At 40.4% G+C, this 27,952-nt stretch overlaps 1 protein-coding gene across 1 annotated transcript; it reads right to left on the reverse strand.

The window, feature by feature from the left end:
* Positions 1–1,448: 1,448 nt before the first annotated feature.
* npffr2a (neuropeptide FF receptor 2a) lies at positions 1,449–27,952 on the reverse strand. The gene is made up of 4 exons (XM_047590790.1): positions 27,733–27,952; positions 20,757–21,091; positions 11,414–11,513; positions 1,449–7,193 (listed from the first exon to the last, which is right to left on the reverse strand). Exons 2-4 carry the CDS (start codon positions 21,082–21,084, stop codon positions 6,341–6,343), a joined length of 1,281 nt encoding a protein of 426 aa, XP_047446746.1. The 5' UTR covers positions 21,085–21,091; positions 27,733–27,952; the 3' UTR covers positions 1,449–6,340.

Below are 27,952 nucleotides of genomic sequence, written 5' to 3' on the forward strand. Positions count from 1 at the left end.
GGCCCCCCACTGATACCAGACACAACAGGACACCCTCAGAAGACCCATGTCCATTCTCTGATGAGTCACAGCTGTTTTGGATAGTGATCTGATGCTGAAATATCAATACTTCCGATACCAGGTCTAAAATTGATTCTCAAATCAAAATATAGATAAGTTCAATACTTCAGTTATTTGAGGTAATGTGGAAACAGGAAAGCACTTATTTCTGTTTTTAAGTGTTTTAAGAAACACATATTTTGTATAAAAGTGGCCTCTGTTTGGTTTTTCTTTTGTTGAAAGTAAATCGATGGTATCGAACATCACTAGTTTTGGAGTCACAAGGTAGACCTACACAATATTAGGAAGGCGGTCATAATGTTATGCCTGATTTGTCTCTACCACAGTGTGGTTCTCCTACAGGTCCTAAGTTGTCCCCATGTCTCTTTTTCTGGTCACTGAGAGTATATTTGGAATAGAGATACAGAAGGCAAACATCAGCTCTGTTGTCAGAGCAACAACAAATCAGAAAAGAACTCAAAACTCACTCAGTGTCAAAAATAACTCAGTAATAGCAACACAGGCCACATCACTCAGTTAATTCAGAAAATAAATTTCACTTTAATAAGATATACTAATTCTCACAATGCAACTGGACAACACCGTAGAATAAAGACAAATTAGTAGAATATACCGAAGGTAAGCGTCTCAGACGAATTTGCATCTTTTCCCACAAACATCATTGAAAACATTAAGAGAAACCCTGTATTTGAAAAGGAAAATAAATATAATGTCCGCACGATGGAGCAGGTCCCACTGGTGCACAGAAGAAGAAGAAGTCTAGAAAGACCACTCTTTCAACCAAAGAAAGCACCAGTACCAGAATCATTTCAGAGCGCACCAATGGCGCCAGCTTGCTCCATCCTCACCATGGCAGTAAAAGCACAGACTTACTTGTCCCAACCCACACCCTCAGGGGGTAAAAACAACAATAAGAAATAATTTACAGTTTTATCCGACGTGTAGCAAATTCTTTCAGAACACATATCTAGCGGTTGCTGTGTAGCTTTGAGCAACGTGCTCAGAACGACTCAACAACTGAAAGAGGAAAATGCTGCCAATCTCATTCATTAATTATCAGTAAGGCAGTGCATGATTTATTGAGAAGTTAGATTGCAGTGTGTGGCCAGAATCATGAAGAAAATGTCTCCATCAGACAAACATCACATTGTTATCAGTGCTCGTAAATGTTAAACACGCTATATTGAAGCTAAAATCGTTTTTTTTTTCATTAGAGGAGTTTCACAGAGGCACGCTAGTTTTCACTTTTTGTAAAATCATTTTGTATTAAATCCCCGATCCCCCTTTGTCTGTAGCAAATTACAACACATCATATGCAGAGAAAGACGACTTCACGCAACCAACGCCACAAAAGCGGCGTCATTAAGCTTTTCTTTATATCCAGAACCTTGAGTACAACCCTTTTATTTTGTGCTGACAATCATGGAGGTAATAGTTTATGTGATGAATAGCCCTTCACAATTAAATAGGACACAATTTACTCTCTTACTCTCACTCAAACACTTCTATCTCATCTTTTAAAAAAAAAAAGAAAATCCATCCATGTTTGTGTCCTCCGAAATAAATGTTATTTAACATTATTTAAATACACAGAGACACAAAAACTCATGCTACACAAAATACTTGCATGCAAACTACACAAAGGTACCAGTAAGGTGTCTAGATCCCAGTTTGTCCGTACACCGCAAGCAGCAAAAAAGTTCTTTACATTCAATACGTGACTTTCACACTTCTGTGTTTTTTCCTGAACATCTTCGACGACAGCACAGATCAAAACAGCGGCTTTAGTTCCCAGTCAGTACAGCTTGCATGACGGCAAGCAAGTAAATACTGAAAATAAAACCAATTAAACACATTAGATTAGACAGATGTTGACAGCCTTGTTTTAGGTGGCTAAAATACTGTACGTTACACCTTGGCTGCAAAACTGTCACTTTAAATTAATTAGTCAACGGAAATAGCTGCTTAAAACCTATAAAAACAGCTTTTAACAAACAGATAAGTAAGGTATGGTAAATGGTGAATACTGAACCACAGCACTGACTGTCGTATCCTTATGCATTAATTATCAAAATATGTTTACTACTAAAAGCTGGCATGGGAGGAATCATCTGGTATGTCTCTGTAGGGTAATAAGTTCTTAATAAGAAACAGTTTTCCGTGTATTTAAGTGGTATGACATTAAAAAATGTATGATTTTGACAGTATTAAGTTGTATGCAAAACCACTTTGAATGTAAGTTCCGGTGTAAATCTAATAATAAAAAAAAACTGCTCCTTAATTACAGAAAAAGTTATCCAGATTGGGTATTGTTTCTGATTCATTTAATCTCATTTAAAAGCTGTCAAACCCCAACGATGATCTATGGCCCACAGGGGAACACTCACAAGTGCACTCGAGATTTTCTATGGCCCAGATGAATTGCATCTAATTATGAGTATATATATATATATAAACAAGGTCTCTCTTTTCAGTTAAACATGACTGAGTTTTGCAGCGTATAAGAGATTGCAGCTGAAGCCAATGGAAGTATTCATTTAAGGACATTGAACGGTAGACTGATTTGTGTGTAGACCGATTTATGAGGATAAAGAACAAGGGCGTAAATACTTTGTAAAAGCCAGCAGGTGTAAGAAAACTTTAAACATCCCCCTGGCTGAAGATCCCTGTAGAGATTTATTCTGTGAACACTTTAAATGTACAGATTAATGTTGGTGTTTTTAGGGGTTGTGACTCTCATATGGAAGTACCTGACTTGATTATGCTTCATGTGACAGTAAAGTGTCACACAGGTTAGATCGCCCGGGGCTCGTCAGCACTCAACAGAATGGATGCAGACATCTGAATTTGCAGAACAGAAAATGTCTCCATCATCTAATAGAAAGTTCCCTTTCTTTAACCATGTGGAATGATGATTGAGAATCTTTGCGGACAACTTGTCAAGAGCAAATGTGTCTTCTTGTGACAATTGTCAAAGTCTTTTAGCATTGCCGGCCCGTATTTTTCTCTCCTGTGATGACGGAGCGATCTCAGTGGAGAACTTCTCTCAAAGAGACAAGAAGCTAAGCCTTGCTGTGCGGAAACACTTCAGCTGATGTTGCCCTAATTTGCCACTGACCTTTCATAATTTGACATATTCAGACCAGAGCTAAAGGTTCTTGTGGAATAATGCGATTTAATGCATTCTGGAGCTCCATGACTTTAAAATCCACATTATGTGGTGCGCTGTCTTTATTCAGATATCTGCACCAGCTTTGCCAAGTTAGCAATACACTGCTGTCTAGACCTGATGAGAAGAATGGGTTTGGGTTTGTTTTTGTCAACTTTAATTTACTTTAATTTCAGTGTGCAGACAGTTGTGCTTTCCACACCACATGATACGACTGACAAGCATATATAATCTGCATCCCAGTGTCTGACACAGTTGGTTCCACCCAAGGGGACGTCTACTTTAGCTCTGACGTGCCTACAAATAGCCACACAGCCATTATTCAAATGAACTTATGGACTTTAAATGGCTGCCAGAATGCATCACATCCACTTATCCTTTTTGTAGCCTTCACTCTTATTTTATGAATGTGTGATTTGCGAAAGCTGTGAGTCATCTTTGCCATATAAATTCCTTTCGCAAGTTAAAAGATGCCATCAGCTGCAGAGATTTTCTGTACGACGCTTTCAAGCCAAATGTTGTTTAGTAGACTACCCTGTATGGATGTTCCTAATAGTCAGTAGACAAAGACAAACAGATTCACATTATCACTTCTAAGCTTTAGACGCCGTAGCACACATTTACAGCGAGAAGATACAGGTTCAGGGGCCGGTGAAGGCCCTCTGTTTTTTAACCGTTCACTGCACAAGATTGTTCACAGACACGACACGATGCACATTCATAACAGGCTCGTGAGATATAACGGAGCATCACTGAAGTTTTCACGTACACGTTTACAGAGCAAATTTCACAGCTAAGACCTGGATGAAAATTGTAATTTGTAAGCTGATGGTTTATATACAAGCATAATCACAGCTTTCTCTTCTATTGCAAGAAAGGGGTTTTAAACAAGAAAATATTACTGATATTGCAATGTCTCTGACTCCCCCAGAATATTTATTTGCGTATCATTATCACAAAAGTTAATTGATGGAATAACCTGAACATTCAGTGTATTCAGGTAGTCAGCTGACCTCATTCTTTGGGCATAATGTTGCTGAACCTGGACCTGAGCACTGCCCCCACTGGCTGGTACAGCAGACACTAGGCATGATGCTGGCCACTCTGGAACAGCGTAAATCTGGACATATCAGATCACATGACCTTCTTCCATTCCTCCAGAGTCCAATCTTTATGCTCCCTATACAATTGAAGCTTTTTTCCCCGATTACTTTCACTGATTAGTGGTTTTCTTAAGGCTACACAACTGTTCAGTCCCAATCCCTTGAGTTCTCTTCACATTGTACATGAAGAAATGCTCTTACTTTCACTATTAAATATGGCCCTACTGTTGTCTTTCTTCGATATGATTTCACGATTTGTTTCGACTTCCTTGAAGACGATGGTTCTCCACTATCCCTCCAATTTTTAATAATTCATTGTACAGTTCTTAATCCAATTCTGGTAGTTTCTGCTTCAGTCTCCTTAGATGTTTTCTCTGCTTGCTGCATGCCAATGATTTGACCCTTCTCAAGTGTCTTTTCCACGACCATGGGAGGTGTCTTTCCACGTGGTTGTTTAAGAAATCAGGAGCTACTCATTGCATCAGTTGGGGTTAAATAAGTTATTTTCAGCTAAACAATAATAGCCCATGCAGTAATTATCCAATAGGAGGCTAGTACCTATTTGCCTAGTTAAATCCAGGCAGTGTATTTTCTTCCTAGTGATTCAGATATTGTAAAACCATTGTTGTTAGCATATGTGACCTACCAGGACCAATGTCTATGTCTATTCCAGTTTCTCTTCATAAATGGCAGATTACCAAACCTAAAAAGTGAGACAGTTACATTCAAGCTGTTGCCAGACAAAGGCTTGAATGTAATGCGTGTTAAACACAATGCTGATTAGGCTGATCAGTGGCCGTTAAATTTGTCTGGATTCCCATTGTGCCTGTGGCGATAGGCCTGCGCTGGTGCAACAGCAGTCATGCGTTTTACGTCAATTTCATGTCAATGGTTGCACCAAGAGGGTCATAGCAGTAGCAGCAGAGATGGAGTAGACTATAGTATGAGTGTCGCAGAGCCTATGGTTATGAGGTTATTGTTAAACATTAAAGTGAATCTAGGAAGAGATGCTGAGATGAAGGAGTAAAAAAAAAAGAAAAACAAGGACAAACGTGAATGCGACTATGGGTGTTTTGTTTCCTCATTAGAAGGCACTGAAAAAAAGACTGTACACTGTTGGCCAATTAGATGCATACCTCGGCAGTTTTATTATTCTAATTATTCTATTTTCTTCTGTATGTTTTCCAGAGTGCTGTTATTTCTTTTTATATTTTGTATAGTCTTTCAAATTAAGTGTTGATTTTTTTTGGTTTTTGTATATATTCTTGTCTAATTCTGCACTACCGTGACAAGGAAGTTTTCCATATGTGGAATAAATAATGTCTTATGTTTTAATGCACAGTTTATACTTCTGTACTACGCGTCACTGCAACTCATACCACAAGAACTGTGATTGGTCCGCTTGGTAGTAGCGTGTTTCCGCTTTAGTATTTCCAGTTGTTTCTCAATCTCCATTGAAATCTGCTCTGCAAATATTGTGGTACATACATGTTGATGCAGCTTTATATTACATTTATACATACAGTTTTTTATAAGTATGTCACGTAGTAAGACAGTAGCCTGTTATCAATGCGATATCAACCGTTGTCCACTTGACTACAACAGTTTTAAGTGTTTTCCGTTTGTTTATAGCTTCAATACCTACAACGCAACCTGCTCCAGTTTTAACACCATATGCGCCAAATACATTGTGTGTCTTAAATGTTTTAATTAAAGATTAACAACCAAAAGGGGCTATTTCCAATCTAGTCATTTTAAGTATGTTTTTCAGAAGCAAACACTCCTTGCGAATCCAAAAGGACACGATACTGCTCAGAGTTCCGGTGTTGTTCCTTTTTACTTTGCCTATTATGACCATTTGTAACTGCCTTTAAACAAATTACACATAAACATCAGCTTTTGAAACCATTTCCATTTTGAGCCTTTCGGTTTACTTAGGCACAGCATAGGCCTTAAGCTTGGGCACCGCTACGTATCCGAATCTCGAATAATGTCCCAGTGTGTGCCCTCAAATAGACACCGCAGTCACGCCGCCACTACTGCAAGATGCCTTTTCCATGTCCTCCATGACCAAATTGTGTTCAGTGACATGGTTGAGTCGCCTCGAAGTGTTTTTTTCCAAGCTGTTTAGGGAAATAGGTTCCAAGGAGGTTTGCACGTTATTGGCTGGGAGTATAGAGTTCCCCTGCAGCCTGTGCGAGTAGTTTTTCCTCCGCTGTCCGTCCGCCGTGCACAGGCTGAACTTGAACACAGCCTGAAAACCTCTGCGGAAATTCTCATTGAAGAAACCGTAGATGATGGGGTTGACGCTGCTGTTGAAGAAGGCTAGCCAGTGGGCAAAGGGGTAGATGTAAATGTTGATGATTCTGTACTGTTGCTCAGTCAGGCTGGCATAGTCGCTCAGCATCATGAGGGTCCACAGAGGCAGCCAGGAAAGGATGAAGAGCAACGCAACTATTAGGAGCATCTTAATCACCCTTTGCTTCTTCTTCGACACAGTGTGGCGGTTGTCGTGGCCTGGCTTTCCTCCAGTTGGAACGGCTGTTTTGAAAAGCGTAATGCCAATCCGGGCATACATGATCACGATGAGGGAAAGAGGGGCAAGGTAGATATTTGCGAAGAGGACAGTTGTGTATATCTTTCTCATCTCCTGGTTGGGCCAGTTCTCTCTGCACCAATAAAAGGGAGTTGTTTTGTTGTCATAGCCCAGCAGTACACGAATGGTTTGCTCCTTGGTCACTTGTAGCATCACCCCCGAGGGACACATGATGGATATGGCCAGAACCCAGATAACGACTATTATCAGGGTGGCTGTTGATATTGTTAGCTTTTGCTTGAATGGGTACACGATGCATCTGAATCTGCAACAGAATTTAGAAAAAAAGAAGACCACACGATTAAGATGCAGGTTTTGTCTTTAACTGTAAATGCATTTTTAACACAAAACAGCGGATGACAGCAAAAAATCAATGTCTTAAAATGGCACACTATTCAAAGGAACAAACACAGCCACAAATCATGTGGAGGAGGTGTCAGTCTTTATTTTGAACATTTCAGAATGACAATGCTGAGGGCTTCAATACTTCGAGTCCTCTTCTCATTATTCTCACTGTTCATTGACTGAAGACGTCCTAACACCTTTAAATAAATAGCTCTCAGTGGAGCTTCCGGCACGACTGCATCCCTGAATCAGCCACTTTCAGACAGTAAAATGTGCCAGGAAATCATTACAGCCACAACACAAAGAGGCTTCCGTGTTTGTCAGGAAGTTGGATCAGTTCATGTTGCAAATGCATTTGTCTGATTGCTAGTGAATCATCCCGGTCTACTGTAATAATGAGAATTTCCCGATTGATTCTTATCTTATATGGATGGTGTAAGGGATAATGGTGTATTAGCCACATTAAGACTAGAAAGTGATCCGACTTTGGATTGGTATGACACTAGCGGCTGAAAGGCCTCCCTGTCACCTCGGATCTATTTCTAACTGTGTGTCTGCTAAATACTGTATTGTATTTGAAATTTGAATGTCAAAATGTTTCACTATCCATCTGCCCTTCCCAGAGGACGCAGACACCCTCCAGTGACATCAAATAGTGGCAGAGTACCGTCACCACACATCCATCCGGCGTCTGAGGACTGAGCAATGAGGACTGTGAAAATGCAGCTCAGTCATTTTTACACCTTGAAGAGCTGTTGTCACCCTTTGTTCGTCCATTACACTCTCTAGCCCCTTTCACATCGATTGAAAAACGGGTCAATCTCCCCAGCAATCGACCTGGGATTTTAACGTCTCGGCTTGGCTTCGACGTGAACAGGAATGACATTGATGTACCTGCCTGTCACATTCTCATTTTTATCACTGGACAACCTGTCAGACTGTGTCATTGTAGAAACTCCAGTTCTGTGAGCCGCTCAAAAACAGAGCAAAGTTTTGGTTTACTTCCGTAAGGGACCAATCTCTGAAGGGCCGAGATTTTTGTCAGTTTTTTCAATCAAACAAATCAAATCGTTAATGGAAGTGCATAGGTGAAATAGCCCTACGTCATGTTCGGGAAATTGCACTGATCAAGGAATGCATGTGTGACTGTGTTTATATACAGTTTGTATAGCGATATAACACACTTTCTTTTTAACGATCATGGCAGTGCACCGATAAGACGACGAGGTCCGTGTACTGCTCTGCACCCGAGGAGAAGAGGAGATTTGGTGGCAGATACCGGGCTCTGTGCAGGACACAGTGATTTATTCGAATATCAGCAGCCTTTTGAAAAAGCGTGGGTTTGACCGGTCCATTCTTCAGGTCATCAACAAACTCAAAGCGGGACTTCACACCAAAGGCGGGACGACCTAGGTCTGAAAATCCTATGTCGACCTGGGATTTTCAGTGTGAAAGGGTTTTGTGATAGGGCGACAGTGCAGAGTAAATGCTGACCTTGGAACCTCCCCAGAAATAACTGCACGCTGCAGTGCCACAGAGCACCAGAGATGTGATTGGTCCGCTTGGTAGTAGCATGTTTCCGCTTTAGTATTTCCGGCTACTTCGCGATTTTCCAATTGATTGTTTTGGATCAATAACGATGGACACATTGAGGAAAGGTTAACTGAGGAGCTTCAGAGATGCAAACATTTGCATATATTGCATTGGCAAAACTGGATGAACAGTTCTCCAACCTGCCCATGATTCCTCTTATACTCTCAAACCTTCACATAAGATCATCATCAGACTATATCTTCTATTGTTAAATTCTACGTGCTTCCTTCAGTCCGATGTATGGATCTATGAAAGAAGTTTGTTTATCTTGTTTCTCCTACTCTTCTTTTCTCTCTTTCTCTCTAAGCAGATGGGTCTCTCTGTATTCAATTCAGTTCAATTCAATTCAATTCAATTCAATTCAATTCAATTCAGTTCAGTTCAGTTCAGTTCAGTTCAGTTCAGTTCAGTTCTGCTTTTTTAGGCTGGTTTTTGGAAAGCGATTTGTATTGCTTTATTAAAAAAAAACTGACTTGAATAGAATGTGTAAGTTACGGCGTCTATGTCTCGCAGGACTCTAAAAGAACTTAACTCTGTGTGTGTGTTTGTGGTGTGTTGGCAGCAAATCCTATTTCCCCGCTGAATGATTCTGAGGCCTCCTCCAATGGTTTATGAGGTGATTAAGCAGGATTAACAGGCGACAGTTGACATCTTTGTGATCCGCAAAGAGGCAATTCTGCATAATTGTTCAAAAGAGGGCACCGGCCAGAATAGGATGATAATGCTGTACAGTCCCCCTCAGCTCATGCGTCATTCTTAACAAGACATAACAGGTTCATTGGTGTTTTGTAAACTGGGAAAAGGATTGCCTGTGATGACTCATTTACACGTCAAGCTCTTGTCATTGTCATTCATTACAGTGTCACTGGCTCAAATAATACAATATTTATTCTCCATCTGTTCTGTTTTTCATTGCTACCATCTCCTGAGAGAGAAATCATGCCCTTTAGGGCTGACAGATGCTTCACTTTGGAGTAAATAGATAATATAAGTAAGACTGTTCAGTGAATTTATAAAATGCTGTTGGACTTCTAAACTAGTGATAAGTGTATGTCACTTCAGCTCACTTTTTCTTTTAATATTCAAAGCTTGCAACTTCCAACCAAAGCCGATATTCTTTTGCTTTTATTTTAAAAAATGAAGTCTCAGCAGAGGCATTTGGATTAGTACTGAGTTGGAATTGAGTTTTATTTGAATAAATCACCTGCAAAGCCACAGCCAAATCACTTTTTAGTGAGTTTTTTTTTTTTGTTTTTTTTTTTTATGAGGGACTTTCAATCATATCTTCCTTGTTCAGTAGAGCGCAGTGAGTTTTTGATAAAAGCTTTAGGGAAAAGGCACTGATGTAACAATAAGTTTATCTTTAGTCTGTCGTCCCTAGTGGAAGTTTTGAATATTTTCTCATTGAATCTATTGAGTGAAATTTAGTCACTCACCGTATTTTGCAGAGTTGGACAAGTGAGAAAAAGCATTTTTAAATTGGTTCAGACATTGTCCTAATCCAGCAGTGCAGCTGTTGCATAGCTGCTGTATGTAGTGTTGCCAATTATCCAGTCATTCAAGTCAAGTCAAGAATTTTCTTAATCACTTCTTGTGACCTATACATTCACATCAAGTACAAATATCAGTGCAATTAACACGAAAGGACTGCATAGTGCAGATATACCCTTGGGACTATATACCAGCAAAGCACCACTGCCAGGTGCAAAGACATCACGCAGCACCTAAAAACAAGTCATGTCAGAGTAAGTACCAGATCTGGTCGGATGAGTGTCCGGCGCTTCCCAGTGACGTCAACCGTATGTTCAGCTCCATTCGGCTTGTACTGCGTGATTGGTTCATGGTTAGACAACACAAGTTTAATTTGTTTTTCAAAATATATTTGGATGAGATGGCTCGATAGTTTTTTATTTAGAATTTTTCATTTTGTCATCACACGATGACAGCAAATTATTCATAAAAAATAAGTTGCTGTCAATTTATCCAAAGAATAAAAGGACAAAACAAAACCGCTGAGTTGCTAAGTTGGCTTCAATAACAACCACTAAAACTGCTAACCTCTCTTCTGCTTCTTGCTGTTGTCCGTCCAATTATAAAACACCACATTCCCTACATCATGTCTTCATCTGGAAGTGCAGGATACTCATCTGATCAGATGTGGTACCTACAGGTGTTGACGGAAGTTGGGGGTTTTCAGGTGCTGCAATCCTTTTGTGCAAATTGCACTGACATTTGTACTTGATGTGAATGTACATTTTACATAGGGGTGGCGTAACCCTTTAACATTTCAATTTATTGTAACCACCCTCTGCAAATTGTAAATACTTGTGCAATATTTTCTTTTTATTCATCTAACATTTTTCTATTTTCTTGTATTTGACTCTGCAACTATCACTTCATGGGAGTAACTGAAACAACAAACTTCCTTGAAGGATTAATAAAATATTCAGATTCTGATATTCTTTTCACACGCTACTTTTTTGAAGGTGTGATCCAAGTATAAACAATGCATTTCGAAACTGTAGTAATGAAACACCACCACTGTACCTGTCAACAGCAATAGCAACCAGTGTGAAGACGGATGCTGACACCGAGATTCCTTGAACCATGCCGCTCATTTTGCAGACCAGGCTTCCAAAAGGCCATCCTGTCAACGGGGAGAGATATATTCAGCTGATTTACCAAGGAGACAACGAGTTCAGACAGATGGCATGGTAACCATAGCCCCAGGTTGCAGCGGTCATGTAATGGCATATACTTTCAGGTCACAGAGGCAACGTTTATGTGAAAGATAATTAACTATTGAGGCATAAACACAGAAAGCCGTCTTAAAACCCCAAACACATGTTCTTAGGATCCCCAAGGACTGTTCTAACCTTGTGCATGAAATATATTTAATCTGCTGGATAATATAAAAAGGCTATTAATGTGTTTCTCCAGATGTCCTTCAGTTTCCGAGTTAAACTAGCCTACCTTGAATACTGGGACCTTTGGTCTGCATAGACTCAAACATCGCCTGTTAATTATGTGACCTGAATATATGTGAATACTGGGACTTCAGAATGCGACTGCCATATAACTGGTGTCAGTACCTCTAAAGTGTGTGAACTCTGGCAACTACAACATGATCACATCTACAAGCACATCAGTGTAAAGGAAGAGTTACAGGAGCTTTTCTGGCTTCTGTAACCTGTGCTTGTGTTTTATTGTCATACATTCTGCTTATGAATGTTGAGCAAGAAGCGTTCTGAGGAGAGAGTATTATTTGCAGGATATGATCTATCTATCTATCTATCTATCTATCTATCTATCTATCTATCTATCTATCTATCTATCTATCTAATAATTCCTTTTGTGGCTCTGAAAAGTAAGTCTGATTACAACATGAGGTTATGAGGCTTGTTTTTGAGGTAGTTTGACGATGCCTGCAACACAAATTACGGAGTTTAAAAATCCACATTTCCAGAAAGACTAAAAACTTATGCTGAAAAAAATCAAAATCAAACAGTCTCGTTAACACATTTGCTGGCGTCAAGCTCAACCTGAGCGCTTGTCAGTCTATTGTCTGTTGTCTGTCTGTCGCATGACGCCTTGTAAATGTGTGATGATCTCTGTTTCTGGGATGTGGGCTGATGCCATGGACGGCGTGTCTCCACTAATCCTAACCCAACCCTAACCCTAACCCTAACTCTTCCTTGCACTGTTTCTATAGTGTCAAATAACTCACTAAAACAAAAAAATCAAACTTGAACATACATCAACATCATATTAACAACCTGAAATGACAGAGACTATCCTTGAAAAACAATGTATTTGATGTGTATTTTAATGTTTTAGTTTGGCCCAAGTCCCATCTACTAACATGGAGGAGCTTATGGCCTATGCTGACCTATTTAAATCTGCAGCCAGACAACAGGAGGAACTTTGGCTTTGCTTTAGAGGAGCAGTTCTATAGTCTATGGTTGATGCAGACAACAGGATGGTTGAAGTAGTGTTGGTGCTTTGTTATTTTGAAGGCTGATTAATATGCCGCCTGTGCTCCAGACAGTTTCTTAATCTCGTGAAAAACGGAAACATCCACTATGGCTGAGCAAGAGCCCTTTTTCAGAAATGTCTTCTTCAGAAATGTTTCTGTGGACTGGCAGCAGAAAATATTTATTATCAGCTCTCTCAGGAATCACAGCACACACAATTACAGAAAATATACCAATTCTAGGGATGTGATTTTGCAGTCACATAGATTGACAAGCCATTACATTATTATTGCTATTCTACAGGTTAATGGGGTGCTAATTCAACTAATGTTTCTATTTAGCCACAAAGTCCAACTACCCTAGTTATTAAAGCCATTTGATTATTGTTGAGTAGATAAACAGCATTCTTTTTGGTGACACTGCTGCTTTTCATCCTGTCCTCGTAATGCCTCTTTTATGTGGTTCACAGAAGGCCAGTAAACACTGACACGGATTACAATACCCCAATCACTGTCTTTCAAAGGACGCTTTAATCTAACGTGCCATTAGGATGTTTTTGCACATCATGCCTTAGCTGACAATGGCAAGCGTGAAGAGCTCACAGGCCAAACAAGAGACTCATCTCAAGTCTCTTTCACACTGGACAAAAATCCCGGGTCCTGTCCTGGGTCTTTTCAGCAGTATGAAAGGGTTCCCGCGGCATTTCTTCCCGGGTCAAATGACCCTTCATACGACCCGGGGATACAGCGGCTTGGCTCGCCTGCAGTGTGTCAGACTCGTGACTGCTGGGAGTCTGAAAGCCCATTAGCACCCACCAAGGCGGGTCGATCCCGGTCAGAATATCCCACAGCAACACGCTATTTTCAGTGTGAATGCGGTAACACTGCAGCCCCACAGTTGCATAAAAAGTGAAGACCTCACGATGCAAATAATACTGATAAATAAAAGCAGAAAGGTGTATCCCAGTAAGCATATTTATGTAAATTAACATATTAACCTATAAGCGTCTCATCTCCTTCTTCCAGTGCGAAAGTTATGAATTTGCAGCGTGTGCACACATTAGAGGAAAAGCACTGAAAGGGAGTTAATCAGACTGCTCTGCTGAGCTTTCGTGGTTAATGTGGTGAACCCTTTACTCCATTATGGCAATAGCTGGAAACCCCTAAGATGCTCTAAGGGCACAGAATCAAGAGTCTTTTTTTTTGTCATTATGAGAACATAATAAAATTTTGCGGAGGCTTAAAGGCACGCGTATACACACAGACATTTAAATAACGCTTACGAAGAAAAAACCACCCCTAGAGAACAAACGAAAGAAAATATGTACAGAGAAGATGTAAATAAAGTACATAAAGTAAACATGACAGTTGAAGATGAATATCATGTTGTATTTTTACAAGCTGTTTTTGTTTAGAAAAAAAAAGAGCAACCAGTACTAATTACTTGAATTACTTGAATCCAAGTTTTACCACAACTAATTGTGGTTTATGCCTCTAGAGGACTGGATGGTGTAACCTACCTACGTAGCCTATGCTGGTGCATGTCAGATATACTTGTACGCTTGTCAGTTACGTTTGCCCTGTAAAAACACCATCCAAACACTAGTCGGCGCTGTGTCTTTTTTTGCCAGTCGGATACATTTTTGTTCTACTTCCTGCTTCACTTTCATCAATGGTGACTGAAATTTTCGCTGGAATTTCACCAAAGGCGAGTGTACCTTCGCACCTCCTCAGTCAATCTTTCTTTCTTTCAAAACAATCAATTTGAAAATTATGGCGATGGAGAAGCTGTTGCCGTGATGTCAGGTCTGCATAAGATCTGGCCTGTTACCATAGCTACAGCGTCAATTTAACGTAGAAGCATAAACCACCTATTACTGCCAAGCATACGCACACTGCTTATTATCTGTTGAGTTCTGCCTTTGTCAGTCTGTCAACACAACAACTAATTTTATCACAGAAAAAAAGACTTTCTGTGATTCAGTTGAGACAATAAGAAATTCGGCTCTTATGTAGATTACTCCTTTATTCACCAACTTACAACACAGAGGCAGGGGGGCACAGACACCACATCCTTGACAGGTGTGAGTACACGATAGCGGAGCTGATACTCAATCTGTGTCAACACAGGCAGGTAGAGCAGCCACCAGTAGGCGAAAAACATGTGAGAAAAATGGGGAGATGTCACCACCAGAGTGAACCCTTGGTGGGTTCACTCTTGCCTCTTTAATAACCCTAACCCCAAAGTATACCCTCATACTTCTTGACCTTCTTTATGCAGCTGCACATTCTCTGTTATCTCCTTCTCTGCATATGGTCAAGAATTCAAGAAGTATGACTCTAGCTGCAAGGTTTCAGCAGGATCTCCCTTTAAAAAACTAAGATAAAGCTACTAAAGGAATGCGGACAAATGCAACCTATAGACCACATCCAAATTTTGTCAGAAATCATCTATGTCAATGCGTCCTGGGTGTGTCTATAACTGTAGTCTATGCTGTTCACCTGATTCCCCGGCACTGATGTTTAGTGATGTGCGGATCGATACTAAAAGATATTGATATCTCCAATACCTGATTTTTATGCTCTAAAATCGATTCTCAAATCAAAATATCGATACTTTCAATACTTCAGTCATTCAAGGAAATGTCTGTCGTGAACAGGAACACAGTGGGAAGTATCTAAACTACTGAGTTGTGGCAACACAATAAACCTTGTGAAACACCTCAGGTTAAACCACAACACAGAATACGAGGCATTTATGATGAGGAAGACAGAAGAGGAGAGAACAGGGTCACAATTAAGACTTAGAAGGTGCAAGTTTTCATTTTTATAGTAGCTCTCAAAAATTAAACAATAATTTATTTTAATGGTCTTTTTTTTTACTTATTTGTTTTTTAATGTTTGAAACATATGTCACATGTTTCGTATGTTTGTGTCCTCAGTTTGGTTTCATTTGTTATATAGTGAATGAGGCTCCTACCTCAATATACATCACCGTTCAAAATAAATGAATAAATAACTCTGATGTCTTGTATTATTTATGAAGCTATGATTTGAATTACTACTTTTTTTTAGTTTTGGATCGGAAAGGAAATCGGTTGTATCGAACATCACTACTGATGTTAGTCTTTCAGAGTGAGAAAGCCATTCAGAATCTGAGGAATTGTAAATATTTTAATCCAGCTGAATGTCTGAACAGCTGAATAGTTCCTGGTTCAAAGCACTTAACCTCATCTAATCACTTAGGACCTCTTTGATTTTATGATTTATTTATAATGTGAGCCACTTTGTATTCAGTTAAAGTGTTCTGAAATTAATTCTCAAGCAAATGTAGCCAATATATTCTCATAAAACAGGTTTTCTTTTTTCCCCCCACTCTGTATACTTCAAATATGTTGTTGCCTGTGGATTTAATTTGATTGTCGTTTAGTCTGGTTTGTTCCAACCATAATCATTTTTAGACTAATTAAGCTGTAGCTTGCAGCTATTTCCCAGCTAATTTTGAGTTTGTCAGTACTCTTGGGTTTTTATTTATATTGTGAAAAGACACTTTGAAGACTATTCACTAAGCCGGGTTAGTGTTCAATGAGAAGCAATAGAATAACCAATAATGAGTCTATTTTTTACTTGTATAACTTTTAGTAGTTCATTGCAGAAAATGTCAAGCCACTATCAAGATAAAAATTCTTCTTTTGATCAACACTTTAGTCCATGACAGATAAAACAAAGCATCCTTGATTTTTGGCCCCCTCCAAAGCTTTTTAGCCGATTCCAACAAAGATGAAACTTGTTATGAAAAATTTTGTCGTGTTTACTCGACAGGGCAATTAGTCAAGCTCAGGGAAGTACCATGATCATTGTTAACCCTTAACAACCGAAGCTTCGAATTGTCTGCCTGGATATTTTTTTGCTATGAATGTCCTGTGAATAACTGTTCTTAATTGGTTTTTCCAGAATAGCTTGAACTTTCAATATCTGTCATATCTGGGTTCTGCTCAAGTTTTCTTCCTGTTAAAGTTTTAGAGTTTTTCATTGCCGCCGTGGCCCTTAGGCTTGCTCTGGAGGTTGCAGGCTGGTTTTTGTAAAGCGTCTTGAGACAATTTGTGTTGTTATTGTTGCTAGACAAATAAAATTGAATTGAATTGAATTTAATAAGTTTAATGCATGTTATTAGAGTGTGATAACCATAGACTGTATAAAGATGGACACCATGACAGCTCCTCAAAAGTGGAGCCAAAGCAAGAAGAGCTCCCCCTGGTGTCTGGCTCCGGTAGAGGTCATAAGCTCCACCCCTTCCATGTTAGTGGATGGGTCTTGGGCCAAATTAAAGTACAAAAGTAGCCTTCACATCAAATATGATGGTAAGATGATAATAAGATGGTGTCTCTCATTTTAGTGTGTCACTTTAGGAAGTTAGTATTCTACTAACTTCCTAAAGTGCATATTCAAGTGTCCATTTTTTCTGTTTAGAAAAACAGGATGTGACATTGTGAAGTTGCCATGCCAACCACTCAGTGAAACTGTCCTGTAGGACCCATAAAATTATCAAGTACAGTCTATAATCCAATATTTACTTGCAACTGGTGGAGGTAGAGCAGAGCGAAGGATTAAATAAATTAAAATATGAGATGGTGTCGCCCGTATCCCCAGGAAAATAGTTTGGCCAGTGCAAGTGGGAACGCATAGTCCATATTTATACATTCTATGGTAATAACTTTCAGAGAAAGATGCAAGTGAAAGGTCTCAACTTTCAGAAAGTGTTGGAGTTTTTTTGATAGGACATATTTTTCTGATGTTTAAAAGGACACGTGTTCCCCTAACCCCTCCTGGTCAGCCCTCATCACTTGTCAACCAAGTCACCGTTTCCACATATGTGAATCATTCCAGACCCAGCTTCCATTCCTGGCCAGCACAAAATGTTTTGGTAATTTGTAGAGTAGTAGTTAGAGGTGTAGCTTTGGGCTGAAGGGACTCAAGTTCGTCCATGGCTGCGGTGCCCTGACTAAGCACCTAACGCAGCCCACAGCACACAGCACTGTGTGAACAAATGGAACATAATTTCCTCTCGGGGTTGAATACAGTATCAGTTATTTAATGCAGTCATGGCTATGTGTCAGTCAGCATCTCTTTGAAGGCCTCTGTGACGTTGGCTTCATTGTGTTTTTCTGCCCAGGAGGTGGTGATTTGTTATTCTGCTGCTGAACGGTAAGAACAAACATGTTCTCTGATCAACAGATTTTTGTAAGTCGTTGCATAATTTTAAGTGTGATGATCCACTGCCAAGCTAATAAGCTGTGGCCCTGTTTACTTTTGGTAGCTGCAAGCTGCCATTGATATTTCAGGGCTTATGTCATGGCAGCAGAGATTTAATGATGCAAAGCTCTTCAGCCAGCTGGAAATCCCCAAAACGCCATGTCAGGGTCTGATGTTTTCCTGGTTTAGACAATAATGTCTTTTAATACTAACATCTAAATAAATGAATAAATGGTGTAACTTCAACTGATAAATAAATCATACAATGTCAAATGATATCTGGAGGTGAATTTACTGGATTAGTTAGTCATTGAATTTAGATTGTGTCTTTATTGATATTACAGACTAACTCAAAGCGCTTGATAAAGACTACATTTTCATCCAAGTTGTTGACATGTGAAAACGGATCGCCTTGATTTTTGTCCTTGGAGGAAGCTCAGCAGCTCCAGTAAACAGACTATAATAAGGACCTCAGCCTCTATCACTCACATTAAAAACCTCTCATGTGATATTTGTGTCATCAAGAGCCAGCTGTCAAGTCAAATTAGCGCAAAAGCCTTGCTCTTACTTACAGGCATGCAGGGGAGAAGACTTTAACGCGCAGCTTTTTTTTTATCATTGCTCACCACAGCCCAGTAAGAAAACTGGTGTCTTGTTGTTCACAAGGTTCATTTAGCGTGTGAAGAGCTCACAGAAAACATTAGTAGTCCATATTAAATCAGATCTAAACGAAAAACAACAAGCGGCGCTGTCGTAAATCTAATAATATCAGTGATTGTGACACGTAGGTTAATAAAAGGATTAACAATGCTGGCACCTTTGCAAAGGTCTCACACCACAGAAAACAATTACTGGTGGATAGAAAATAAAAATGGAGACATCAGCGTTTCCTCAAAGATTGTTCTTTCCCATCACTGCTGGGCCAAAAAAAAAGGAGTGGCACCAGATTAATTGATTATGCGCTGTACCATGGCCAGACCTGACAAAGCAATCAGATTCACCCGTCTAAGACAGATCACATGTCAAAACTGTACTTTATCACGTTAAACTTGAGATTTAAGCTGAATGCTAACAAAGTGTTTGCAGTGGCGGGGAAGCGATCATGCGACATGCTCACCTGCTACTTCAGGTTGAAGGACACTTTTGGGAGCGGGGTGGCTGGAATCAAACCGCCAACCATGTAATTAGTGGAGCTGAGCCACAGCCACTCACATGCTAATGATGGAAACATTTGTGCTTACAAGTGGGTATATACGAGGCAATTAATGCACAATTTGCATCGCCATAAAACTGGGGGTTGGTTGTGTTCCAGGGACTCATTAGTTATTGGTGTTTGGCACAATATATCTTCTAATTACAGGCATTTACAGATGTGAGTTTGAGGTTATAAGATCGTCATTAAAATTGCAAATTAGACACCTTTTTCACACACTATTATGAGCATGCATAAGATCATAAATGGCTGTATATATACAATATAATGTAAAAATCCTGACATAGACTGAAATTAAATGGAAGTCCATGCAGTAGTTGTTCAGAGATTTTCCACAAAACCTCAAAGGTTGCAGGGTGTTGGCACCAAAAGAAAAATCAGTGGTTCATTCTCTGAAGATCATAAATGCACGCTGCCATCAGTGGATCACCAGTTTCCTGATTGACAGGAGACAGTAGGTGAAACGGCTCATCTCCATATTCACCTTGACTGCAACTCTGGGAAAACTCTGGGCACCTTCTGTGAAACTCCTGAAGTTTGCAAACGACACCACCGTCATAGGACTCATCCAGTTTGATGATGAGTCTGCATACTGAGTGGAACAGCTGGCTCTCTGGAGCAGTAAGAACCACCTGGAAACTATGGAGATGACAGTGGACTTCAGGAAGAGCCCCTCATCATCAACCCTCAACAGAACAGTCCCTACCGTGGACTCTTTCAGGTTCCTAGGTTCCACGATCTCACGGGACCTGAAGCGCACCTACCACATAGTCTCTGTTCAACCTGCCCCAGGAGCTGCTAATCATTTTCTACACAGCAGTAATCAAGTCTGTTTTGACCATGTCCATCACGGTCCTGTTTGGATTATTCACCAGATACGACAGGGACAGACTCAGCTCTGCAGAGAAGATTACTGGTACTGATCTCCACATCCAGGACCTGTACCAGACCAGTAAAATCTCCACAGATCCCTCACACCCTCGGATATAATCTGTTCAGACTTCTTCCCTCAGGCCGGTGTTGCAGAGAACTGTACGCCAAAACCACCCACCACAAAGAGTTTCTTCCCCCGGGCTGTCGCTCTGATGAACTCTGTCACAGAGCCTGAGACCATCCACATGATTAATAACTCTACATTAATTGTACATACTCACTGTCCAACTCTGTTGTATGTGTCTACTCTTGCCCTTTATCTTTCTAAATGTTTGCTATTTTTGCTATACAGTCTTATTTTTTACGCTTTAATTTTTACACTTATTTAAATTCTGTGTTTTTGTACAACTGAGCAAAGTCAAATTCCTTATATGTGCACAAATACATGGCCAAAAAAGCTGATTCTGAGCTGACAAGTTGTACTACCTCTACGACCACGCTGCCAGCTTGATTTAACATTTAAATCGAAGTCACAACCAAACAACACACTGAACGTTTCTATTGATCGTCCTGCTCACCTGTAATTATGTTGTCAAGAAGTGTTGTGGGCATGCAGAAAATCCCAACCAGGATGTCACTCACAGCGAGGTTCAGGATGAACAAGTTAGTTACGGTCCGCATGTTTTTGCTTCTCAGCACGATGAAGCACACCACTCCGTTTCCTACCATGCACACGAGGAAGATGAGCAGGTAGGACACGATGAAGATGGCCGCCGTGGACGGCTGATGCAGGTAAAATCCAACATAGGTGATGTTCTTCCTGGGTACAGCGGACTCCACGGAGGAGTTGTATAAAGTCCAGTTGTCATAGGGTTGAGTCAAGTTGTTCTCGAGTTCTTCGTTCATTTTAAACCTGCAACAATGAGAGACGTCAAGGTGAATCAGTTTATTTTTTAAATGCAATTGAAAAGAATGACGATTATTAAAGAAATGCTTTGCAATCCAATTGTCAAATATAAACCAAACTTTTGTCATTATGGAACAAAAAATGCTAAACACAGAAACATACAATAAAAAGTCTCAAATCAGAACAATAATAATCCTTACTACTAAAAGTAGGAACATTTTAACTGCATGTGTGCAACTCAGACCAGGTCCATGCACCTGTCTGTTTATTACAATATTTTTTTCCCCAATACTGGATTGTTGTTTTTCAGAACCTGCGTGTTTTTACTGAGCGTGGATGTATGTCAAAATCTCAGTGTCTAGTGTCAACCTCCATCTGGCAGCACCTACACAATGCTGGCTGGTTTTCCATCCAGTGACACATGAATTCTCAACCAAAGACATTTCAAACAGGCCAAAGGTTTCACCAAGTACTGAGCTTTTCATTTTCCAGTGTAATATTTGGTGTTAGAGTCAGCCATTGATTAAAAAGTCTGAAGAAGTGGTCCATACTTCATACTTGCTTTACAACAGACTCCAAAATTTAAACCAGCTTCAGTGAAAACATCTACATCTTCTAAAGCCCAGTGTACTTCCAATGGTGAGAGCTTTTTAATTTTGGGGCACATTTGAGAAGATCTATACCCAGACAAACATAATGACTTAGTTCCTTATATTGTGTACGTCTCCCTTGTGCCTCCAAAACAGTAGTGACTCATCAGAGGATGGACATGGACCTTCTGAGGGTGTCCTGAGGGGACCTTTGGGTCCTGTGGGTTGAGGGGAGGGGCCTCTGCAGATCATCCCACACTTGATCAGTTTGTGTTCAAGCAGCAACCTCCAGGTCTGTGCAATGAAGCCCATGCAGAAGGTCAGGAGGTTCTGAGCCAACATTTAGTGGAGAGTTGGGTGGGTGGGTCCATCCAACCCCCATAAGCATATTTGGAGTATCCGAGTGTGGGTGGAGTAAAGCCAAGGTTCTGAATCTGAATGATTGATGAGTTTGTCCATACATCGTATATACAGTTAATGTTTGGAGGCCAGGTCAACACCCTCTGCTGTTCTTCATGTTTTTCTGAGTTGTTCCTAAAGCATTTGTGTGTCCGTGTCAGGCTGCATCCTGCTGTGTCATTGCTATGTGGTGGGGGTGTCTGGTCTGGTCTAGGTGGATGCCACATGTCTAAGTAAAATCTACACAAATGAGTGTCAAATTTTCCCAGCAGAGCATTAAATAGTCGCAAGATGGTCAATGATATTAACTTCTCCTGTCATTGGTCATAAATTGGTCATGTGGCTGACGTTTAAGATGTCTAACCAAGTGCACAAGTCCATTAAACAATTAAGCATTTAGAAGAAGAAAAATTAAACTCACCAAGTGAGTTGCATTATGAGTTGCACCACCCACAGACTTTCCAAATGAAATCTAAACTCCCACTGCTCATTTAGAACTGAAGAAGCTACTTGGATGAGTGATGAGTGACACGTTTTCAAATCGTCTATACTTCCATCTTTTGTCAAGATTAGAATTCAGTGATGCCCTGGATAGACTGTGCTGGCAGGAAGGAGTGTTGCCTACTTTAAACACACGTCCTGTTGTCTCCTCTTTCCTCTTTCTCCTCTTTTTTTTTAAAAAAAACCCTTTTGATGGAATCATCTGCCTGAGAGAACTGCTCTGAAGAGGTAAGAATAAGGCAGAAGATTAAAGCTGTGGGCAGTAACAAAGACACTCGTGCTCTATTGGATCCTTTGCTAATATAAAACTTTGTGTTAGTACATGTATGTTGCGGCACAAAAGTTTCCATTTACTGTATATCTAGTGTGTGGTTAATTCATTTATGCCTGGTTGAATTTAACTGAGGGAAATCTCATTACATAATACAGCCTTTCAAGCAAATCAGCCTGTCGAATTACAGACTCAACCTTACATGGCAGGAGGAAGTAATCAAAGTGACGCTGGAAAGACAAAAGGCCAAAACCACTTTCCATATCTTGGCCTGAGACGAAGCGGGGGAAGTCCAGGAAAGACTAAGATGAACTGAAGCTGAACGAACAGACTTATTACTGCATTTTCCAATGAAGCGGAGTAGGGGAAATCGTCTGCTTCCACTTATGTTAATGACATTCTCAATTACTTCCGACATCCCCGTGCGTGTAGGTGAAGAGAAAAGGCCTAAGGGTGAGTGAAGTTCGCCTTGAGGGAAAACTGGAAGCAGAGGATGAACATTGGATCAGACTGGAAGAGGGCTGCGACCCTGGGTCTGGTCTAGGTGGGTGCTACATGTCTAAGTAACATCCACATGAATGAATGTCAGGTCCAAAAGTTTCCCAGTAGAACATTAAATTGTCACAGAATGATCAATGTCATTCACTTCTCCTGGTAGTGGTCCTAATGTTGTGGCTGATCGCTGTATTAACTGACTGCAATGAAAACACATGCATGTATGTATTGTTAAGTATAACTACTGACCTTCCTGGGTCCTGACCAATAATTCAAGGCGCCTTTCTACATGAATGAAATGAAAATAGGTTACCTGTTTGCAATAAACTACATGAATAAGAACAGATCCCACCATAATTCTATTCATGCAGTCACAGCTGATTTCATACATAAAGGCCAGTCACGTCGACTGTCGTTCTGTGCTAAGGTCCAGGTCTGTTAATATCAGCTAGACACACGTTTATTAAACCACAAACTACATTTTTTTTCTTGAAATTCCATTCAGTTGGGCTTTGACACCTGGAAGGTTTATCGAAACAGATTGCTTCATTACTGCACTATCTTCTATCAGTGTGATTCAAATGGAAACTGTCAGATTCCCGAATAAGTCTTTAAACGTGACAGTGTATTTTACATGTTTATTTCCCTTCCACGGGACCGGTCCTCGTAAAAACATCATCTGTTATCGGATTGTGGCTCCAGACTCATCCAGGTAAGCAAGAAAATAACAGCTTTTTAAAGGGCCCAGAAAATGTAAATGTGTCTGCCCCTAACAGATGTTTCTGAGGCACACAAGTGCTGTGAAGTGGATCTTCTGTCCCTTGGAGCCGACTGCATATACTGTAAACAGCTTTGGTTTTTATCCGGCCGTGAAATTATGTAGAAGTAGATGTTCCGCATCCTGCTCATTATGTTTGATTAGATCTGTATGTGATCTTGATTGCGGTTCTCAAGCACAATAGCAAAAATTCAGGCGGACCGCGACGTTCTAGGCTTTAACCGTTAAAACGTCTCCTTCTTTATCTCGCATTATATTTTCTGACAGTTTAACAATCCCTCCTTTATGCCTGGTGACAACTGGAATGCCTCCAGATGAGGGCCACTTGCTGTCGTTTGACTCCTACCACAACGGGGTGGGCACACGGCTGCATCCTCTGTGCGAGGGAGACGAATAAGAAAAAATAAATCTGAATAAATAAATCATGAACGAGCAAATAGAATAGCATGAGGGTGGGAGGAACTAACTGAAAGAAGCATTGACTAATGTGCACCCAACTTTCTGTTTTTATGACTTTTTACGGACACATGTGTTCTGTCTAACAACACATGTAATAACTGAAGCTGTTCTTTGCATTATTTCGATGGCAATTCTTTTCCCCTTGAACTTCAAACAAGCTAGCTGCATCCTGTAGACCAGGGGTCTGCAACGTTTTTCAGGTCCCCAAACTGATTGAGAGATCAAGTAGGGATCCCCTACCTACTATATGTGTTCTATATTAAACTCAGCCTAGTGACATTTATAAATATACATTATTATTTTGCATTTTGCATCTAATATGAAATTATCTTATTCATTTACTCAAATATGTTGGATTCATGTTAATGTGTGTTTAAAGAAATTTGAAGTTGTAGGGGGAAATTAAAAAAAAAAAGAAAAAAAACATCCAATCAACCAAAGATTTTGCGAACCCCCCTGTTGAACACCACCTATGCTGTAGACTCATGATAATGGTGTTATTGACTGTTTGCTCGGTTAGTGGCAGCCTGTCAGAACCTGCTCGGGAACAAGCAGCCAGATAACATCTACAGAATTGATGTGCAGTAGCAGAAAAGCCCTAAGTAGAGTAATTATGCAAATTGCTCTTGTATTCAGACATGATTTCCTGCGGAGAGCACATTTTTTTTGTTGCCTTAAAAGAAAAGCACAGCTCATGAATCCGTCATCTTAGGCTAGATGGGAGACCGGTGCAGAACGGACTACGGTCTAATTGGTGTGAATCGTGCACGCCCCAGCGGATGCGCTGGAGCCATTATATCCCACCATCATACAGTTTGTGACGTGCTTACAGATGGCTTCAGGTGACGTCCTTCTGATGAGAAGATCAAACTTTTGCTAATGAACGCTTTGTAAATCTGCACATCTGTTCGTCTTCGTGTTGATCCAGACACCAGCAAAGTTCCTGAGGAAGCAGCGCACTGAGTAGCACAGAGTGGAAGGTATGACTTGCACTCACTTAAATAAATAAGTCCCATTGATCCTGTAAACTGTAATTGCTAATGGCAGTGAATTTCTTCCACGGTTCTGCTCCTTTCACCCCCAGACAATTTAAAGACCAGCTGTCTGAAGAGAGATAAATCTCAGCAGTATCTTAGTATTTTAAAAGAATGTTCATCACTATTATTCTGTCCAATGTGCCCTTCTGGTGAATGCAGCCACCTATTGTTGGGGTATAATGGAAATCTTAAGTGTGCAGTAAAAGTCTAAATGGTGGTGTTATGCGTTTCTGCAGGAATGAGAATCTCAAAAAGACACGATAACTCTTATTTGCAGCTCTTTGCTTTGAATGTGCCGTGACCTGGATGACCGAGAACCTGCACAGACAGACCTATTGTTCAAATTTTGGCACTCAAAAAAAATAAATAAATCAACAAGCTGCCACTTGTTTGCTTATCCAAGCCTAGCTTCTGCCTCATGATAGGATGATTAATTGTCAACATTAATATTCCTCACAATCTGGAAGTGGAATCGTAGGAGGACAATACAAACCGCTGAGAGAATCTGTATTCAGATGGATCTTCACTGATCCATGTTAGGACTAAGACTTGCTTTGATTATGACAGATTATTGTGATTGTCATCGAGATTATTCACTTCACTCTTACAGTCACACTTACTTTGTATTGTTTTATTTTCTGTTCTTTTAAAAGTGTCTTGTCCTTGCACATCATGTTGCTCACTTGTGTCTTAAGTAAAGTTTTCTGAGTCTGAATTCGGATAGTGACTACGTTCTTCTCACTTTAAATCATTTCTCACCTCCAAATATGAGAAGCCATTATTTGTATTTGAAATATCCCATTAATTAAAAATTAACCTGTCTAGGATTTTAAAAAATAAAATAACACCATAACCTCATGATTTACGTCACATTTTAATCTGATTAACTATGCCCATCATAGCCTGTGCATTAGCAGTCATAAGACGAGATGACTTTCCATCTGACTCATGTTGACACATACCTGATCTTCTTATTTATAGTTTAACAATTGTAGATAGGTTTTGCTTTACAGAGGGGAGGTATTTCACAAGCCTTTCTTGGCTTCCACCTCTCTCATTTTTATACCATTTTACTGTTTCTGTCTTCAGTGTGAAAATAAGGACATCAAATGAACAACAGCAGAAGTTGTCCCCTCTGTCAGCAGCCAGACCAGGACCTGAGAATAACACCGCGTATATGTGACCAACTAATGACAGGAACAGTTCACAGGTTAGTTGGTGATGGGGAATTCTGATTTCAAAATAATATGTAAATGATCCGTTCCCACAAAACCAGAGTCTGTACATTTACAGTCCAAGCAGTGACGGTCAGGCTCCTGCGCTGCTGCGCTTGAGTGACATCTCTAGGATTTGTACTCACTCGGAAACGACATCTGAACAAACCTGTATTAGACACTTAATTAAATTGGTGGGAGGATGATTTTTAGAGGCTAAGTGTGAAGCGTATAAAACCAGATCACCAGAAGGTCAGTGTTCGGTTCCCTTTATTGTTAATCCGTTCCCCGAAGGCTCCCATAACACACTGGGATCCCCCACAACACCCAACATATATGATATACTGTCCCCCTCTTCCCCCTCCCCCGCAGCACCACCAATGATCACACGCGCAAACACATATTTGTTAATTTCTCCTTTTCCGACACAGACCGGATGAAGGCGAAGTAAGAGCGGAGCAAAACGCACGTCTGTGCCAACATTGCGCACGCAGCAGCCTCGGTCGTGCGTTCACATGAAACAATGTCGCCACACATTTTTGCTTTTGATCAGTCAGCCGAACTTTGCGCATCACATCGCGCATTTGGGAACTGGCTGCAAACTCGAGGGGCTGACTGTGCGCAAAAACACGCATGGCTGACCACTCCTGGACACTGGACAAAGGTTTGTGACCAAACGGTGACCCGTGCATCAGAGCGCTGGAAACTGGCTGGAAGGAGTCCAAGAAGGGTGCGCACGGAAACACTCGTCCCCGAGAGTCTGACTCAAAGTTCAAGAACTCAATTAAAACAGAACTGAGACTCCGGACATCAGCTTCGCAGTTTAATATCCACATGTGTATTTCAGCGCCTGTACATATATTTGCATATATTTTTATTCAAGCATCTATTAAATAATCTTACCTTGGCGTGTTTCAAATTAAGCAGCTTGGGGCAGAGTAATCGAAGAAAAAGAAAAGTAAAAAAGTGTCCACTTCCCTTTGAATGAGGCATAGATGAAAACACATAATTGAACATGGAGTAAAATAGTCAAGCTCAGTCTCCCGCTGCGCTCAGTCCCGGTTTTGGTTTCGTGCGCGTCTCTGTGAGGCGCCTCATGTGCCGGTGGATGCGCTCAGCCTGC

This window comes from Mugil cephalus, chromosome 8 (genome assembly GCF_022458985.1).
Source record: "Mugil cephalus isolate CIBA_MC_2020 chromosome 8, CIBA_Mcephalus_1.1, whole genome shotgun sequence".
NCBI classification, from domain to species: domain Eukaryota; kingdom Metazoa; phylum Chordata; class Actinopteri; order Mugiliformes; family Mugilidae; genus Mugil; species Mugil cephalus.